The sequence below is a fragment of the Oculina patagonica genome, chromosome 11, assembly GCF_052425735.1.
Source record: "Oculina patagonica isolate OP01 chromosome 11, crgOcupat, whole genome shotgun sequence".
NCBI lineage: Eukaryota > Metazoa > Cnidaria > Anthozoa > Scleractinia > Oculinidae > Oculina > Oculina patagonica.
Window position 1 is genome coordinate 7,889,914 of NC_135768.1, and position 20,744 is coordinate 7,910,657.

Here is a 20,744-nt window from a genome sequence, read left to right on the forward strand (position 1 = left end):
CATCACAATATATTGAATCAAAGCGAAATAACAGTTGCACGATTGATGAAAACAATTTTGGTCTATTCACTACAAATTATTACAAATTGCTCTCAAGTACCAACACAAAACAATTTCTCTTTTCTTTCTAGAATACTGAGCTAGTAACATCAGCTACGTTATTTTTAATTATTAATTTTAGCTACGTTGTTGCGTGCAAATATTTCGTGCAAATAACTGTATTAGTTTTTAAAGGTTTTAACTTTAAAGTTGTATGAAAATATGGCCCCGTAGCATTTATTGTCAACAGACATTTCGTCTCGATCTTGTTTAGGTGGGAAATTGGTTTGCTATTGTCTTATTGTTTCTTTTTTTCAAGTGCTATTTTGCTTGCTGCGAGGAAATTATTATTATAGCTTTTCACTCAGTTGGAGATCATAGACATGGCAGTGTTGAATTAATTCATTTTTTTCAGTTTTAAGAGCGCAGTAAGAGCCGCTCTTTGTCTTAGGTTATCTGTGTTATAAACTTAAATCCTGATTTCATGTCTTTTTTTCAGTTTTTATTGAACTGGTAAAAAGCCTCACCTTTGAAAGATCGACACAGTTTTAGCTAAAGGTAAGTCTTGCTTTCCTATGCCTTGTAGCAAAAATTGAGGGTCATGTAATTAATAGAGCAAAACGTCCGCTGTTTGTTCATTTTACAAAAACTCGATAACAAGCTGTTTCCATTCTGGTTTCTCGACGACCACAAAATTCTATTCGGAATTTTGTACGACAATTTAAAACGTGTTTGCAGAAAATGCGTTTTGGCAAAGCCCAATTAATAGCAAGTATTCTGGCAACTTAAAATGAGATTTTTCTAAATTTACCTTGTAAATCCACCTTTTGTTATTGAAATACAACTTTTGCTCTCAGCAGCGAAGCTTGGTTTCAATTTTTAAGCTTCTTTTCAGCCAAGAGTCATTTGTATAACAGCATCAAGCTTATAAGGCGCTTTGCAGGTTCGCATTCGAAGCCGCGCTTTCCGACAATAAAAAGATGAATACATTTTAAAATAAGTCATCAATGCTATGAAAAATAATCAGTGAAAAATTAATGTTTTAACTAAATCCTTCTTCCTTTTTAAATGAAAGAAGAACCGCTTGCGAACTTCCTTCCATTTTTTTAACTGGTTGCTATTTTTGTTTTATTTTGTTAGCTATATTTATTAGTTCTTAAACGACCATTGTGTAGTTTAGACGGCCTCTCCGGTATCTAAGACATTTTCTTGCCTTTGCAACTGTCACACCCGACATAACTTAAATTTGACCACCTTATTATTTTATTTTATTTATCACTTTTGTTTACAAACAAAAGTCATGAGGCGCTGGAGAGGCATTCGCTTGCGCATGCGTCATTATGGTCTAGTGAGCACGGGAACGATTAGTTTAAACCCCAGACCTTTCCGTCCGTTGCTGCACTTGACCTAAGAATCAAGACTGTTCGCCGTTCAGACTTTCTAATCGGCTCATTTTATTGTATTTTGCCTCTTTTTAAACGGTCACCCACTTAGATTTCAATGCGACGACATTTTGACGATAAGAAAAAATTAAACATTTCCAGTTTCACGAAACAAAGCTACATGGCCCTAAATAACAGACAATCATCTCGTTTCATGTTGAATGTGATGTCAAAATGTTGATAATGTGGTTAACAACAAAGGCGTTTGCCTTAGGAAAAACTTATAAAATGATAGCCTGGCATAAACTTCCTTGAGCATGCATTTATTTAATTTGTATTTGCCATATAGTGGTCAGCTGGCCATTTCTACAGAGAGAACGCCCTTAGCTTTATAGAGGTTTGACTGTATTGTAATTGTTTTCTTTGAACAAACTGTAAAAGTATATATATTAAACAAACAGCGGCGATAAACATGATAAAACAACACACATTTTCACTAAACTTGACGTTTCGTATGCTAAGCAACATTCATTTTCAAATGCAACCTTAAATTTTTTTGAAAACTTTATATATTGTTATAACAGTGGTCTGGAACCTAAACTGGGAAAATGATCTCCAGCAGTAATTTAAATGTAAGCATAGTGAAGCATTTTAATTATTTCACTTGAAAACTAATTAGAACAGACTATTTGCCTGACATTCATAGAGCTATTCTCGCCGTCACGTCTACAAAGAGGATAGCTCTGGGGTCGAGAATGGTGGTTGATTATTTACTCCTTGCTAGAGTTTGTGGCCGGAAATTTTAATTTCTTGCTGAGAAAGAAATGTGTTTCAGGCAAATCTTAAACCCAGAATTCTGATCTCCCACGAATGGTTACTGTGGCAATCGACTTTTACCGGGTGACACAATCAGTTACGCTCATTACAGTGTTCTCCCCAGGTATTTAAAGACGACATCACTTTTTTTACTATGTTTTTTCACCTTTAATATCATCAGAAAAGTGATTTACCCTTGAATTAATATGTTCAAGCCTGTGAGTGTGATGCATTTGTTTCCTTGTACAGCAACTACAGCTGTACCTTTATCAAATTGCCACAGGAACACAACAGCACACGTCTTCAAGTTGTCGTACATGTAATACCAAACAAAATTCTCGCGTTTTTGGAAAGAATGGTGAAGTCAGCCGACTCGGGTTGCTCAAAACAGAATCTAAAAGCTTTTCATTTAAGCAAAATTAGTTTATTTTGTACTCTGGAAAAGAGACAGAAAGTGACAAATTCGAGCAAATCAGGTTTTGACATTTGAAAAACACAGTCCAAATACCGCCTGGCGTTCCCAAAATCCTAGGGAGAACACTGCATTACTCTCTTCAAAATTAGTTTACAGCAAGAGAAAATCGTAGCCTTAAACGATAACTTAAAAAAGGGAGTCCTCATAGTTTTTATTATATCGATACAACTGTGGAAGAAGGGTTGATACTTAGTTTGTAATTCTGTGTAATTCTCTTACAAAGGTAAGAGTTATTAATTAATGACTTTTCAAGGTTTAAGGCCATCACAAAAATGGTCTTTATAATTACACTTCCAAACATTGTCTTGTAAGTACACGAGAACTTTTTCAAAGCATTGACTACAGCGAAACAATCGTATGTAAACTCCTGTTAGTTTGCAAAAACAAACTCATTCGTGCACATTAGTGTGGGTATTGTCAGCAAAAAAGTAATATAAAGGAGTAATTTTTAATTCTCTACAGATAAGTCCATGCTTTTCAAAAAATCAAATTGCTATGGCATCAGACAATATTGTATGGCCAGTAAGCTGTTTAAGATGTTTATTTGCATCAAGATTTCTACTCTGTCATTGTTTAATTCACGTCTATGAAAAGATGCATTGTGAGTAACAACTTAAGGTGTTATGCGGATGGGCAAATAGAGCAATTTCACGTCTGTTTTGAGAAGTAATACAAATTTATTGCTTAAGCTTTCCGGCCGAGTGATCATTAATCAAGGGGTGCAAAGTCATCTTTTTGATAACAAGAACAGATATTCTCCTCCATTTAGTTGTGAGATTCAAGAACAGATAAATCTCGATATTTTTAAGGTAAGAAAACCTCCGTGTTGTGCCTGTTATTCGTTGATAATTTCTTCATATGAATATTATTAAATTTCAATGAATTTCTTCTGAAACACTAAATTGGCCTATTTTGTGGAAAACTCAAAATCCTGAAAAGATTCCGAGCCAGGTTAAAATGTTAATTATTTAAAGTAGGTATTGCTTTTTTAGCGAAACCAAGAAGTATTTTCACATACCGTATTTTCTCTATTAACGCCCCGGTTTTTTTTATATTTTGGGTTTTGGGGGGGGGGGGGGGGGGGGGGTTAAACATTATTTGAACGAGCCATCGATTTGCAAGAGTTGACACATAGCCAAGAAAGTTTGAGGCGGAGGGCCAAGGTAATTATTATTTTATTGTTTTAAACAAGCTGCGAGTGATTTATTCCTCTATATCAGTTTCCAACAAGAAAAAATATCAATAAGATTTTTTTCTCAGCATACACCGAGTACATGGTAAACAGCATTTTACTTTCTTCCAAAATTAAAAAGTCCACTTTCCATTTTCACTCATTCCCTTAGTTCTCCTGTAAATTCATCGTCAACTGTCTCGACTGCATGTTCTGAAACGATAGAAAAACAATTTTCTGCGGCGTTGCCAAGAGACCTATGAGCTAATCATTTTAAAGTAATTTTGCCCTCGTTGGAGAGAAAATTAAGAATTAAATGCCCTCTGCATGTCTCAGCCAATCGGAATTCGGTTATTTTGCCCTCCATGTTAAAAATCCCTTTAAAAAGAAACCGGTGCTACGCAACTGTAAGTGCATGAGAAAAATTGATTGTAACAGACAATTTCAGGCCATCAATCTGCAAGGAAGAGATTTTATGGTTGTTAGTTTTTCCAATCTTTTTTTTTTTTTTTTAAATAACATTTTACAAGGAGTCGTCATACAGCACTGAAGAAGATCCGATGCGGCCTCGCCAGTGCTTTTAACTTCAAGCGGCCATTAAAATATTCGCTTTTTAGCTGTTTGCTTGATTATGTTCATGCTAGCTTATTCCTATACGCTCTTTTATTCTTGTTTATGTAAAGGCCTTGTTCAATGTGGGTTGCTTTTATGTTTACAAAGAGTAGATTACGTCACCAACTAATACAAAACGTCTTTAGGGACGTTTTTAAACTAGCTTTAAAAGTTTGGATTTTGAAAACTGTCACCCCACTTCATATAAATATTGTTATAAGGTAGAATAAAACCTTTTTTTACAAAAAAATAATAATGAATAATTACAATGTGTTGTAAATGTGTTTCACAAAAGAAATCACTCCCGTGTACATTCAGTTTTAATGGCAATTTAGTTTTCAGTTCCATGAAGTACTTAGGCAGACACTTACCGTCTCAAAATGTTTTTATCCCTAAAGACAGATTGTATTTTTTAAAGGTAATTATGGCACTGTTTTTTTCGGTGGAAAAAAAGCCCTCTAAACGGAAAGTTTAAGCTATTTTTTCAATTCGCGCTGCAGTTGAGCAATTGTATATAAACGATTCTTCACATATAAAAAAGTGATATATGAGAGCCTGGGTTCTAAGATAACGAGATGCCACATCGTCAGTGTTGTTTTAAGTGCTTTATGTTTAAATTAAATACAACGTAATTGCTTATCTTTAATGCTCTGTAGTAAATTAAAACCATCCACAAAAAAAAGGATACAGAAATGGTACGGACGCAACTATCTTTTTCACTTTTGTGTTAAATTGTGGGTTGTAGTGTGTCAGTGATACTTAACAAATGAAACAGCGAGGGCATTTTGGCAAAAAAGTTGAGAACAACTAGTGGTTATTTTTACGCGCCATTTTTTTTTTTTTTTTACTTTAATACCTTTCGAATGCCTCCAAATCCATTAAGATGACAAAAAAATTTTCTCGTGGCATCGATTACATTGAAATGAATCCATAATGTAAAATAAAAACGTCATTTCTTATGGTTTTGAGTTTCTGAATTATTTATTGACATTATTTCTTCCACTGTTCAAGCCTTAGTGGCGTTGTCACTCTTTCTCTTTGTTTTATGTCAATCAGTCGACAACTTAGTACAAGATTATTTGGCAATGCCTCCTCCCCCTACTCATCAATTAATATATAAATATATATTTTGGTCGATTCAAGCCACGCACTTTTGCACGAACACCTTGGATGTGGACAACGGGTAAGTTTTTTCAACATCAAAGCCCAAAGTTTTGTCGAGTTTGTGTTTTTGCAGGTCAAGTTTTATATGACAACAACTCCAAAGTTGACATAATGTACAATGGTTTGCTTATTTCCTATTGTTGAAAACGCACGCGCGATATGGGGAACAAAGACCTAAGGAATACAACGAATACTTTCGCATATTCGTTCAACTGTTGCTGCTTATTTGTACTCTAAGTAGCTCTGTAGTATATTTAAAAGAAAAAGGGTATTTTTGCATAGTGTCGAAGATCATGGGAGCAATAATTAAACGACCATTTTTATTTCTAGGGCCAAGGTTAGATCGGATCTGCATTAACCTTCCTTTTTGTAAACTTTTTATGAGTGGGTATCTAAGGAGCTAAATGTATTGTATTACCAATTTCTACTACTCAAAACGTTGTGAATTCGAAACTATATACAGCTTACAAACACCGCCAATTATTGCTGTGAAAATTCCTTCCTTAGGAGACAAAAATCAATTTGATTTTCTAAAAGTTTCTCTTGTGTTTCTTAAGAAAACGAAAGGACCTGTTCTTGAAATTGTCTGAGCACTTTTGGCATAAAGTGGCTATGATGCCCATAAGATAACACTCGCAAATTTCCAATGCAAACAGGAAGAGGCCGGTTGCGAGCATATGTTTCTCATTATCGCTTAAAGCGATCGCTACGGAGGCAAGACCAAAGTTTTAATAAAAAGTTATCTAAAATTAATTGCAATACTTCAGAGCTGATGTGCTTTCGAGTAAGTGTATAAAAGTATTTCTGCACGGATGCACTCGCATTATCTTCTGTGGCAGAGAAAGGTATTTTTGATGAAGAAGAATTCAAATGCTATCCAAAATTTAAAGGTAAGCAAAAAGATGTATATTGACATGTGTTGTTGCTCCTTTAACGAAATTCAATGAAGCAATTTTGTAGCAATGTCTACAACTTCGTTAAGAAAATTGCGGTTGATTTTCGTGTTGTGTGATTTAACAATATGGGTTGCATCGGTTTTTTGGCGCTGTAATACGCGAAAATTTATGTAATACCTCGAAACAGCTTTCTTTGGACATACACTGGGTGTATGAGTTCTCATCGAACATTCGAGTTTGTTCTGTATTTGTTCAGCTTGTGATGTTCTGTCTGCATGTACCTGTAACAACAATGATACCTCGAGAGCTATCGACAGCAGTTACAATGTTGTGCGCACTTTTATACGCCCCGTTGTTTCTCTATCAGATCGACCAATATTTTTCTCTTGTGATATAAAATAGATTAAAGTAACTCTTAAAATGAAACAGAAAAGAAAAAAAAATTTCGAGTGGACGAATTTCTTTTATTTATACAAAAACTTACACTTTCGTCTTCCCTTATCTTTGTCCTCTTAATCTACTTTACATTTTTACAAGTCATGTTTTTTTTTTTTTTTTATAATATGTAACGAAAATTTTCAGTTTCAAAAATGTTCCCGTAAAATTTTTATTTTAAATATATACTTTGTGACCTGCAATACGCCGATTGTGTCATTTGGCAACTGTCTAGTGCCACCAGACTTCAAAAGCGCCGCTATCCTGCCTCAAAGGAGGACGAAATGTTATCTGGAGATAAAAACTGGCATCTTTGTCAATTTTTCACATATCCATGTTAATAAAAAATTTCAATCAGGTTGAATTCGATCTGATGTTTTCAGAATAAGTCATAACTGCAGATTAAGTGGTTTGTGGCTTTGTACAAAGTTTTCTCCGCGGCGAAAAAAAGACTAACAGCTTTGTCAATTTCTTCTTCCATGTTTGCGTTTCAAAAGCAACACTTGATCAATAAGAGTTTGTTCTATATTTTCGCAAAGAAAATGCAGCCTCGTTCATTGTGGTTTGCACAAAAGCCTTTCTTCATGGCGATAAAAAAATAAATCTTTACCTGTTCATTATAATGGCAAAATTTAATGATATTTTATTATTGTTTTTATATCTGAGCACAAAATCTGTTTCGGATGTGGAAACTGCTAAGCATTTATGCAAAGCTGATATATTATTTTAAGTGCAATAGATATATTGTACAGGCTAGACCATATGATCAAGATCGCGCAGAAATTCATGTTGTTAAATTTGCCAAATACTTCCTATTAAACTTAATGTTAGCGAAGACATTACGTCTAAGTGATAAAACCATAGCAACATTACAAACAAATATGTCTCCGTGGCGACAAGCGTAATAATAAAAAGGTACAAACAAACGACATTAACGTTGAAAACTGTTCGGCGTAACAGTTTTTAAAAAACCCATTACGATCCGCTGAAATTTTCTTCAATTTTTGTCAAACTGAATGTTCTTTGTATTTGCTGTGTTGTTGAAATGTTCCTTCACTGATTTAAGTGGCTATTTCATATTTTACCTAATTTGATTTGGCCATTTTCTTATGTCTAAATTTGGCTAAAATTCGTGACTAAAATTTGGCTCAAATTCGGATATGCGTGATTTTCCCCGGTATGATCTGGCCCCAGTTGTTCGAAAGTCACTAAATGCTAGTCCGGCACGAAAATCTATCCAAGCGTTTTTTTAGTTATTTAGTACTATGTCATTTTAAAAAGCTGTTCGTTTCTAATATGAAGTTGTAGTTTGACATTTTAATTTACAGTTTAACATGTAAGGCACAAAATATGTGAGAGAAATGAGTAGCTATAGCTTAAGCATAGCTGTATTGAATTTTTTAACTAATCTATATTAGCTCAACCTGCCATGAGCAACCGAGCCATGATGTGAAGTAGTGGACGTTTCAGTAACAGTGACGTCATCGGTCACATAAAGTGAGGGAAGACACTTGCCTTTAACTTTGTGTTTGCTCAAGGGTAAAGACCGTCTCTGCAAAGCTTTTGACTACTGCTAGACAAGTATAACCAAAACATTCATAACAATAACATGGTGACAAATGTGATAACGCGCACACTTTTAGTTTAAAAAATTATTTTGTCAGGTACTCTTGCTTTTGGCAGCCATATTTTGACAGGCATATTTTTCAGAATTTTAAGTTTTTCTATTTTTTTTTTTTTTTTTTTTTTTTATTTCATGCAAGGGATGGTGGGGAAGAGAAATGCACAACCTCTTTCGGTCGTAAAAAGCCAAACAATAGCCCCGTCTGAATACAGTTACGGCTGGAGTCAATATACGTGTTGTGACTCACGTTCATTTTTCAACTCAGTAAGGTACTAGCGTTCTCCAAAGTTTCTTTTTATCATTGGTGGTGAATACAACTGACCATCCAAGAGCCACCTCCCTGACAAAAGACATTTTGCGGCCTACTTTAAAACGCACCCTAACAGGTATCCTAATACTGTATGTTGATTAACCTATGAAAATTTGAAGTGTTACACCAAAAGTGGTACCAAAATACAATTTTAACCGGTAAACGACACGGCGAGGTTCCTCTATCTGTGCCATAAAGAGAGTACCCTCACCCACCCCTGGAAGAGCTATTCGGTCCACAAACCTCAATTTATGGGGGCGCGATTTTCGCCAATGTGTTGTTTATCATTCAATTCAGAAACCGTCCTCCATTATACTTATTATGAGGTTTTATGAAATATAGCAATGGTGCCTCACACTTTTAAGTAGATCTTCTAAATAATTCGGATTTTTTTCTGATGACTTTTGTAATGTTTATGAGGAAAATGAGGAAGTGGATTTGAAATCAATAAGGACAAATTAAGATTTAATGACGTCTAAGCTTTAATTAGAATTTTCAGTTAATAACTAATACATAGACAACACATTAGGCCGGCTGTGCTCTCGTGCGGGGGTCGTCTAATTTATGTGTATAAACTTTTTTGTTTTGATGCTGTATCTGTTTTATCTCCCCTCTTATTATCTAAAAGTTATTACCCTATTTTATGAAAATACACGTATTAAGCCACCTTTTAGAAACCTCTGAGAACTCACTTTACGTTCCGGCGTGGATTGGGCGTAATTTCCATTTTTAATAACTTTCCTCTTCGTGCATTGTTTGACTAATGCAAGAACACTGTAAACGGAATCAGTGAAAATTAAAAGCTCTCTTAAGATTGATAAAAATAAAAATGGCAGAATACCCAAAACACACTTCTGTCAAAATGGTTGAAAATAGCAGAGATCAGAAGTAATCTCACAAAATGACACAGATGTCATATATTTTGTTGAAATGTTGCGTCCGATTGGCCGGAGCGTAAAGCGTCTTCAACCTACCAAAATACGAATACAGCCATTTTTAATTTCAGTTTACTTTTTTTAACTTAAAGTTTAGAAATACAGCGTATGGCCGAATTACCGGTTTGCCTACGTGGAACTAGGAATAACTACGTCGTCAAATACCTAATTTTGATAGTCCCTTCTTTTGCGATCGATAAAGACCAGGTTAAGACCTGGAGAAAGTCACGCACATTTTCACTGATTCTTCCGGCATAAATTATATAAGCAGCACGACGAACGTTAATTAGTACATTATTTTCTCTTTGAGATCAGTCGTGGAGAGATTTTTTTCATTTTATTTTTGAAAATAAGATAAACTTATTTTTTCTAAGCAGTGACAGGAAAAATGTATGGTAAAAATACACATTCTTTAAATGGACTTATGCAAAGTAAGTAATAAGATTCTTTATTTTTTGTCTCGTATGAAATTTTTTATTTTGCCAAGCGACCAAAGAGCAGATAAATCTATCTGCTATCGACAAAAAAGCTTTAAATTAGGAAAAAGATGGTCGTATTTTTTTGATGAGCTTAGACGGAAGACGATATTGAAAACATGGAAGTGCCACCGTTTCTAGTAATTTCCAGAATGAAAACACTTTAGCAAATGGCTGATTGTGCTTCAGTTTAATAATAAACCTAGACATTTGTCTAATGGGAAATTTTTTTGAACTTGATTAAGATTTATATTAGTCGCAATAAGTGCGTCAATAGCGAGTAATTAAGGCAATGTTTACAATTCGTCGCTTGAAAGCCAGAAAGCTTCTGGTTGGATTAAGAGTTAATTACAAGAAATGAGGTTCATTTACGAGTACAAAAATAAAGCCAATGTTTTAAAATTGTCTTTAAAAAGCCGGGAAAGCTCTTGTTGAGTTTAAAGTTGATTAGTTCGCACATAGTAAAGTTCAAGCTGCTTCTTCAGAACTTACTGCGCAACAAACAACGAATTTATCACACTGCAGGGCTTGATATTTTTTTTGAGAGCTACCGCAGATTGTGGCATGTTAGGCAATGTCCCTTCGTCGCAGGTGAGTTGGGTTTTGGTATTATGAAGATCAAATGTGGCACAAAAGGTGTAAACACAACAAGTTATCACATCGAAAACCCTCACATTTTTTAACGGTGCGAAAGTCTATTTTTTTCATCGCTCGACCAAGGGTCAGGGATAGAAAAAAATTACAATAAATAATATAATACTCAACAGAGATATGACAATTTATTGGATATGGAAGAGTAATTTACTGATGGCATTTTTCAATTGTAACCATTAAAGGTATCGCGACATTGAAGCAAAATATCAAACAGTTCGGAAGAAAATAGTTCGTAGACAGGGATCTGGAACTTACGGCACATTTAAATTTGAATTCGTGCTTGAATAATAAAACTACCATATTGTATTATAACATCCATAAAACGTGAAATATTATGCCAAATATTGAAAATCCTCTTCTTTCGACCGTTTGGACGACAAAGCGGATTCGTAAACAAACGAAAATGCGTTTCTAGTGTTCACATTAAAAAGAAAAACATAAAACAGCTAAAATTATCATTTCCCGCAGTTACGTTTGAGTAAAAACGCGCGACGACAGTGTTTAACAGTATAATAAATTCCAAGGAATGTTCAGATGTCGAAGTTTTGTTGTTTTACTTATAGAATGCGATGGGTAGAATATAATCTAATCGACGTTTTGTACGTGTATATATTAGTAAATTGGTATTACCATGTTCTATCCACAGAGGTAAACTCGCCCATATTTCATACTATCATTATATTCTGCAAAAATAAATCTGTTTTTGTAAATATTACGCATGCTGCAAAATGGAGAAAGATGCCGGCAGTCAGATAATTTTCCTAGACCGTGATTAGCATGTAAGTAATGAAAAAAAAATAGTTAAACACAATATTTCGGTGTTGGTTCTATGAAAGTGCAAAACGTAAATGAAAATGCGTTATTTAAATAATATCATTCGTAATAATGAGAATAAATATAAATTTAAGATATTTATAAAATGAGGGCAGGCAGCTAAAAATGTGCTAATATGAAGTACTTTTCGTTCATAAAGTAGGAGCTTCGAAGTTTTTGTTGTTATTGCTTCGCGCATTTAGCTGTGGATATTTTTCTCGATGAATTTATGTCCTTTTCTGCTCTTACTTAGCCGGGTACCGGGAAATTACCTTTACACTTACTCAAAAGTATTTTTTAAATACTTCGCAGTGAATAATTGAAAACGAACGAACGTTTCAAGAAATGTATAATGTATTTCCCGTTGATAAAATATGTTTGCTGACAATTCCAGTGCAAAAAAACCTTATTAATTGAGGTTACTATTTTAAGAAACTATAGTACGGACACTTATCGATTCTGGGTATTTTTGCCTTGACATATTTTTGACATCACTCTCTTTGGACATCTTACAGCAAGAAGAGAATTAAAAGAAAATGACGCTTTTCAGGATTGTTTAAATAAAATACGCGAAGCGTCTGATATGTTTTTGTAATGCGTTACCAAATTAAGTAGATGAAACGGAAAATCGCCATTTCGTGTAAATCGCCTTTTTGTATAAAAAGTTAGGCTGGGTGCTCAAAGCTATAGAATTCTTGTGTGGTTTATGATACTTCCCCCTTCCCCCTGAAAAATAACATCACACTAGGGGACGTGTCGCAGCACAACATGTCCCCGCTACATTTTCGTATGTGAACGTGTCGTGCATCGAGAAAATATCTAAGATATCGATACTAGCGAGAAATATCGAGCTAACGGTAATTTTTTGATGCATTTTCATTCACCTTTACATGTTTTTGTGTATCCAACGCGATTTTTTCTCCCTTTCCGGCATATTTTCGTTTGATGGTGGTGTATATGGTGTACTTGAATAAGCTAACATTATTTTATCACAAGCTTTTGAAACCTTTAAGGAGGTAGAAGTATCTCCGATATTACTATATGCAACGTTTTTTAAATGTTACAAAATCTTTGAAAGGAATATTGGGTTTAATAAAAAGGTGGGATAGTTGTTTTAGATTAATACCACTAAATTATTCAGTTAGGTTGAATTGATACCACAACAAAAAGGATCAATTTTAGAAGTTTTGCATCGATACATTCTTAAAAGGGTCATAGCAATGTCGCTCTTAACACGCTTTTGTACTTGCTGGAAACGTTTACCTGGTGAAAAGCTTGGATAATTTTCTTAGGTAGATTAATACCACTAAATTATTCAGTTAGCCTAATACCACAACAAAAACGCAACACTTTAGAGGTTTTGCACCGGTACAATTTTAAAAAGGCCGCAGTAATGTAGTTTCAAGTACACTTTTGTTGAATTAGTTCAACTGATGAAAAGCTCGGATAAACTTTTAGTTAGATTAACACCACATTTTTAAGTTAGTAATACACACAAAAAGCACCTCTTTGGACGTTTTGCGCGGTATTTTTTAAAAAGGCCGAGTAATGAGCATCGCTTTGTTGAATACGTCACCTGAGAAAAGCGAATTTTTTTAGTTGAAACACTATTTTTAAGTAGTATACCACATAAAAAGGTACTTAGAGGTTTTGCGCCGGTACAATTTAAAAAGGCCGCAGTAAAGTAGTTCAAGTACACGCGTTAAATAAGTTAAATAATAATAATAATAATAATAATAATAATCATGGTTTATTAACAGTATATCCATACTACATGGCTCTTCACCTGTTAATACTAACTAACCTGTTTAACTTCAGATCTCTTTAAATCCGCCAGGACTTCGAGTATTAATTGGACAAAATGATGTACCAAAATTATTAAGATCTGAGTGCAAACTACTGTATTATGGTTTCAACTACCTTATCGAAAGAAATTATTTCAAACAACACCAACTAAGGTCCATTGAAATCCACTGAATCGCTTAAAAGACGATTTTACAAAATAGCTACATGTGAGATTTTACTTATGGTTCACATGGTTCTTGTGAACTTTGAAATTCATTTTCTTAGGCTCTGATAAGAAATTGTTGTTGGTGTTATCACGGTTCATTACTTACATCTTTAGCTTTTAAAAAGGCTAGAAAATAACGCAATAGAATTTCAATTATTCTGGTACTCGAGTTTTGTCCAACTAAAATTAATATTACCCGATTTCCCAATGGATATCGTCTTAATTTCAGCTCATGTCTTTCTAACAGTTATTTAAATAAAATTTTCTCGATAGCAAAGAAACAAAATTATTTCACATGATGAATTCCAACTCACGTCCTTCGAACAAATATTTAAATAAATTCTCTCGTTTTAATTGAGGTGCAAAGTTTTATCCCACTTTAATCCTCGGCCAACGCTCCATATGTGCATTGGTCAGAGAATCTGTTAATTATAAAAAACAAAGCTTTAAAGCAACGCATTTCAATTCACATCTTTAGTGAAACTTAAATGCATCCAACGCAAAAAACTGTTTTCTTCACAATTTTATTCACGACCATGCTTCTACAATGTATACAGAAATGACGTTGTCGTTCTTTGGCTTTCTTTTTCCAGAAACTCGAGGAAAATGCAACGTTATCGTGGCAATAATGGGGTAAACAAAAACAGGTGGGTGAAAAGACTGCATTAAAACTCTTGTTTACTTTACCAAGCTCATTAATGCTCCATATATAACTGCAAAGGGAATTTGGTTAAAACAAAACTCTCTAAAGCATTAGCTGTGATATTGCGTTGCTTCAGTTGTGTTTGCAATTGCCATTTGTGTAAGCTTGCCTCGAAAAGGCGAAATAAGGTTTACGTCAAGCGACAAACTTGTAGGTGAAGATTGCACAGGTAAGAGTTGAGAATATGTAAATACCGTTATTATTATGTTGGTGTTTTGGTTTTATATTGTAACCCTATTTATCGAATATCCAAGGGAAACGAAAACTGGTTTTAAAAATTGGGGAGTTGAAAAAATCGAGCTTAAATTTAAGTGTTCGACAGGTGAAGTTAATCCAAAAGAAACGTCTTTTGGTTCGAGTTATTGGGAGTTTCGACAAATCGAAGATTCGAGAAATCAGGAATTCACTGTACTCGCGCGCAAAATCTTCAGAATTTATGAATTTATGATGATATGTTGGAAATCCCGCGGTTTTTGCCCCACTACTGAGTGTTAGCTTGCATTCACAGAAAAACGAAAGACTGTTTGGTTGAAAATTTAAAATCCAACCGCCAAGAAGGGATATTTAAATTGCATTACATCTTGTTCAACGGCTTTTGAATTATTGTTCAAGTTTTAAGAGTGGGAAAATGTGCTGTCAGAGTTTTTAGGAGGTAATACATTTGAATATTTTGGTCATGTCAGAAACGTGCGTTGTTTTAATTGGCAGTGCCAGTCAGAGTTCCTGTAACCTTTATAAAGGGTTGACTATAAGGGTTGAGAAAGGTATTTGTTAAAATTGCCAACTGCATGCCAGAAAAACCATAATTAAAGATTGACGCGAGCCGGACGAACCGACGTTTCGCAATACTGCCTTTTCAGGGTGAGCAAAAAAACCCTGAAGAAGGCAGTATACCCTGAAGAAGGCAGTATGCCTAAACGTCGGTAAAATCGTACCGAGACTTCTAGCGTCATACCTTTTATGGTATTTCATCTTGAGAGAGGTAGTCATTGCTCTACTCAGGAGTTTTCCACGTTTTTTCTCCTTATAACACAACTGAACATATTGACAACCAGACAGTAGCCAGAATTTGAAAGAAATCCTTTGATGTATCATCATCAGAATATAAAAACTGATATTGACCGAAATGTATGACAGGATGACAACGCAAAAAATAAAATAAATAACAAACGAATATATGACAATCCACGAGGGGAATTGACTTTTTCATCCTAAGACCTAAGTACCTAAATTTTAATTACTCCACGCTCTTGACCTTGATATGTTGGCTAATAATACCTCGACCTAATTTTGTCTTGCAATGAAGACACCTCAGTGCTTTGAAAATCAATTTTCTGTTGAATAAATGCAGTAATGACTGGTGGCTTAGTAATTAAAGGAACGGCCCATGTGGAAATAATAACACACCTGCTTTTAAGAGTTTATGATATTGGAACATCAGAAGAAAAAAAATGGCAAAAATTTATGGAGTTCGCCGTTGTTTATCTATTTTGATCGCTCTGTTTTTTGGCTTGTCATATCTTCTTTGGTGCGTTTACACTTCATTTAACTATTATTCAGGGGTTTCCGTCGATTTAGCGGTAATATGGACGTAATATGGACGGACATGGCAATTAGCATACGCGTAGTTCTAACGTTATCTGTCACATATGCAAATCAGGGTCTGCAAGACTTGCCGATAATTCGTGGTTGTTTTTAGGCGATGACGTCGCCTATATGCTAGGGAACGATGGAAGATTCGGGTGAGGTTACTTAGTTAATAATTAATCGAACAGAGAGGATGTAACTAAGCACTAGAAGCAATGTTTATTTTTCGTTCCGCCATGATTGATTGTGTTTCGCAGCAGTCTGCAAAGAGCACGGCAAAACACGTTTAATTTCTAGCAGTTGGATGAGATTTCGGGAGGAAAGACCATAACGGATAATTTGACCTCACTTACGGTACTTGAGTTTTTTACGCGAAACTGACTCAAGCTGATTTGAGAAGTGGAGAAGGCCGTTTAGAAGTTCTAATTGGAGTGTAACGAGTGCGCCAACCGATAGCAGTTTCTGATCAGATTGCATTTGAAAAGGTGAGCTATTAAAATCTTCGTTTGATTGAGCGTGCAGTTTTATCGATAATTTTGAGCTGATTTTTTGCTTCTTCCACAGATCGCCAGAGTTGGCGAGTAAAGTATTTTCTTTACTTCTTCTGCTAAGCATCAGCTTGAAAGGTCAGGCGTATAGTCCGTATAAGGTGCGACGAGCCAAGCAGCCGCAAATACGTATATTGTACACCACGAGATAATTTTTCTACTTTTAATTCGTAGAAGCCTGTACCAAATGGTCAACGATGCAGTTTTGAAAAAGATGAAAAGGTGACTATCTAAAGTCTTTTTTTAACAGCATGATATATTTGCTTCAATAATTTTAATTTGAGCAGACTAATTTACACGATGCCTTCTGTGACCCTTACACACGAAAATGTCACACAATCTTCTGACATGTATCGCCTGTGTATCGACTCGCCAATGGTATGGAAATTAATCCTAGGCCTTGTTTTGACGAAGTATACTTTACTTATTCATCACATTGTATGCATGTAATGTATTTGCAAAATTTTTTGTGATTTAAGTAAAATAAAAAATAAAAAAATGAAATACACAAAAGTTGAATTTAATTGCTCTGCGATTGCTCTGCATGTTAGGACCCTTCAAGTCATCACTGGCTCACCACTGTATCACCTTTACTTCTTGGACTCCACTTGTACTGTAGTTGTGTATTACCTCCAAATGAAAACAATATTTTGGACTTAGAAAAAGCTTGCATTACAAAATTCTGTAACAAACCCCCTTTTCCTATTTTATAGCAAATGAGTCAGTCTCAGTCTCAACTTAAATCACACTTCAATCAACAATAATCAATTTCGGTGTAAAATTACTGTGATATCTTTTGGGCTCACATTTTCACTCACAACAATAGACCTTTTCTGCTTTGTATGTAAAAATTGCCTATTACAAATCACATGATGCTTCCTAAAGAACTTCCTTTTATCTATCTAAATATCATGAATTTGTTAAATTTGAAAGAAGAAATTTTCAAGGGTAACATCACATATAGGTCTGAAATGGGACAACAAACAAACAAAGCTCAAAAGGTCTATTCTTAGTCCTCCGACTGGGCTTGATTCAAACTTACTGACTTGCTATACTGGAAAGTCATCGCCTTAGCATGCATTGCATGCCGTTTTTTTACTAACCCCAGGGTCAAACGAGGATAAGTGTTGATGAGAGTTCATAGTCTCGCTCCCTTATGGCCTTAAACTCTCATGCGCTCTCATCGACTTTGGACATGCTCAAATTTTTCATGAGAGTAGATGAGGGTTTTCTTTCGATTGGCCAGAGTTGATGAAAACTCTCATCAGAGTTAACGCTCATCAACTCTCATCCTCGTTTGGCCCAGGTTTAAGAGTTATTTCACTCGGTCCTGTTGGACATGAGATGATTATAGCCAACTCAGCGCTGCACGTTCTCCTTTCTTACGCGGTCGATTGCCATTTTAGCGACACTAGATTTTACTAAAAAACATGCATGACACCACCCAGGATCGAACCCGGAACCTCTGGCACGCTAAAAATCCCTCCCTCGCCACTACACCGCCAATTGGATCCGCCAAACCCCCAGAAATGAACATCCAATTACAAACAAATGCCAAGCATAATTTGCACTGTAAATCTGTTGTTGTGTTCATTTATTTTAGCATGGACTTTTTATGTCTGCTCGAAATTTACTGTTCACTGTCTGAAAATTGTGCTAGATGAAAGATTACGCCAAAAAATACTCTAAACCAGAAAATACTTTTTCCTTTTATGGTATATAAACAGCAGCGATTCAAGTGGCTTATGTTGTAGGAAAGTGCCTACTGCACCATAGAAGCTTTATACATCAATATAAATAAAACGGTTTTAAGGAAAAGGAATATATAACCATTTTTGTGATTATTAGACACATATACTTCATTATTTCGGATGTAAAATTTCTAATGGTTTTTATTCGGGATAAGAACCGTAGACTACAGTCAAGTGAAGATTATTTAGCGAAGTACCGAACAAATGGAATAACTCGGTATTCGTTTTCCATATTTTTTAACCAACAACCGACCGTCTTCAATAATAAGTCCAATAAGTGATCTTAAAAAGGAGATAATTATCAACCTTGTTTAATTCAACTGGTGTTCCTTTTGCAGGTGGTAAAATAAATACCGTATTAGCCACTAAGCCTGCGGGACGTATGCCAATAAAGCTGCAGAGATGTCCGGAGGTGTGTCGCAAGATATCGCCGGCTACAAGTGAACAACTCTTCTGTTCAGCACGGTTATCAACCTCAATGCCGGTCTGATAACGATATGACTACACTTGGCATCTTCTATATTGTGCTGTCTTCATCTCTTTGTACGGTATGTTTTAAACTTGAAAACTACTCAAATTGGGTGTAGCAAAAAAAACATTATTTAGAAAACAATTATTTAGCATAATATGTGCATGTATATAAATGTTAAGAAATATCTGTTGTCATAGTTGATTGCGTATTTATCTATTTCGGTTTCACTGCTAGTGTTGCCGGGTTGAAACATAGATATTACTATCCTCTCCGACTGAGATGTCAGGGGTTTTTTTCTTAATTGCCAGGTTAAGCTTTTTTATCAAATTGAGCACGTTTTAAGGAAATTGTTAAAACTGTTCTCTGAATTTATTGAAGAGATGTAATAAACGTTTTCCATGAGTAAAAATAACGGATGGATGCAAAGAGAAAAGTGGCTCGCTATAATTAAAATCTTGAGTGTGTAATACAAACAGACAGGTTTTATCTGTATATATCCCATTGTAGTTGTTTTTAAAACCTTTCAATTCCCGCATTCGGAATCTTCAAGTCAATGAAAGTTGTTTTTAACTTTGGATGAAACCCTACTGTGTGGTCACCAAATTGAAAACTACTGAACATCGATTTTATGTAGTACTATTTGTTACGCTATATACAAGTCGGTACTAGATGTATTTCTTTAATCTGCGGAAAAGAAATCCCGTTGCGTAAACATTCAAATGAAAGGTGTTGAGCAATATTTGCATGGCTTTTTATTATGTTAATGTTGGTTGAAGCCTTTATTTTCTATAGACGAAAGCCCAGTGTATGACTTTCGGCTAGTTTGAGTAGCATTACATATTGAGGCAGGGGCACCCACGAGAATATAGTTCAAAACCACTTAAAGTATCACCGTTGAACGTATTTTAGTATTTAAACGGTAGATATAAGCATATTTTTATCCCCTAAAAATTTGTTCGGATTTCCTAACTGAAAGTCTAGTGATCCGAAAGTTATAGGGATCAAAACTTACCTTTTCGAAAAAATTCCAGCCAGAGAAGGGCTCCCGAAAATTCTAGGTGACTTTAGAGTAAATCCGTTAAAAATGAACAATTATACCATTTTTTAGATAGAAAATCCTAGGAAAGGCAGGCAAGCAAAAAAATTTACAATGAATGTTCCGAAAATTCTAGATCTCAAATCGTCTTCCGAACAGATATTTTAACGAAATATTCCGTTGGGTGCCCCTGTTGAGGATCTGTTACCAGGATTCATAATAAAACTCAATAAAACGTTCTCTGGTAAAACATATATATATTATATATATTAAAAAACTATGAGCTTTCGACAACCGGTCTGCTGTCTTCAGTTAAGAAGCGCTTGGTAACTGCTTTTAACAGCAAAATTTTAAATCATCAAAAATGTGTCTGACCTTTGAAACGAAAGCTAGAAAATAGTACTGTCGTGTGAAACACTCACTAAAGTAGTAATTTATGAAACATAAATAGAAACAGACAAATCTTTATCCCGAGTTTAAGTTAATTTATCAACCTAATTTTTTTTTCTGTATTTACTTTTCAAACTTTAAGATAATGTTTCGCGCTGTGTAAGTACCAAGTTAAACAGTGACCAAGGCCTCTTGATTAACCTAGAAATATGTAAGAATCACCAAATAACATCTAGTATAAAAGAATTCCCTTTATAGAAAAAAAAACTATTTCAATTCATAAACGCGTTAATGTCGTAGTTATCTATGTGTATAATATTATGAACAAAGTTAATCGAACTTTAACAAGGATCTTTCTATGGCGTTACTGTGCAATTGAGAATCTTCCATTAAAACCAAGTTGACCAATCTTACATAAGGACCGGAGTAATTTTGTTAGTGCGT

General features: G+C 34.8%; 1 protein-coding gene across 2 annotated transcripts in view; it reads left to right on the forward strand.

Annotated features, from left to right (window-relative positions):
- Positions 1-576: 576 nt before the first annotated feature.
- Positions 577-20,744, forward strand: part of LOC144631038 (uncharacterized) — a 58,175-nt gene continuing 38,007 nt past the window's right edge. Inside the window, exons 1-3 of one of the 2 annotated variants that reach the window (XM_078489401.1) lie at positions 577-597; positions 14,407-14,460; positions 18,741-18,950. In XM_078489401.1, the coding sequence (XP_078345527.1) occupies positions 18,900-18,950 (51 nt within the window). In that variant the 5' untranslated portion in view covers positions 577-597; positions 14,407-14,460; positions 18,741-18,899. Of the gene's footprint in view, positions 598-10,899; positions 10,927-14,406; positions 14,461-18,740; positions 18,951-20,744 lie in introns of those variants that run through there. The other variant, XM_078489402.1, reaches the window with a different exon arrangement.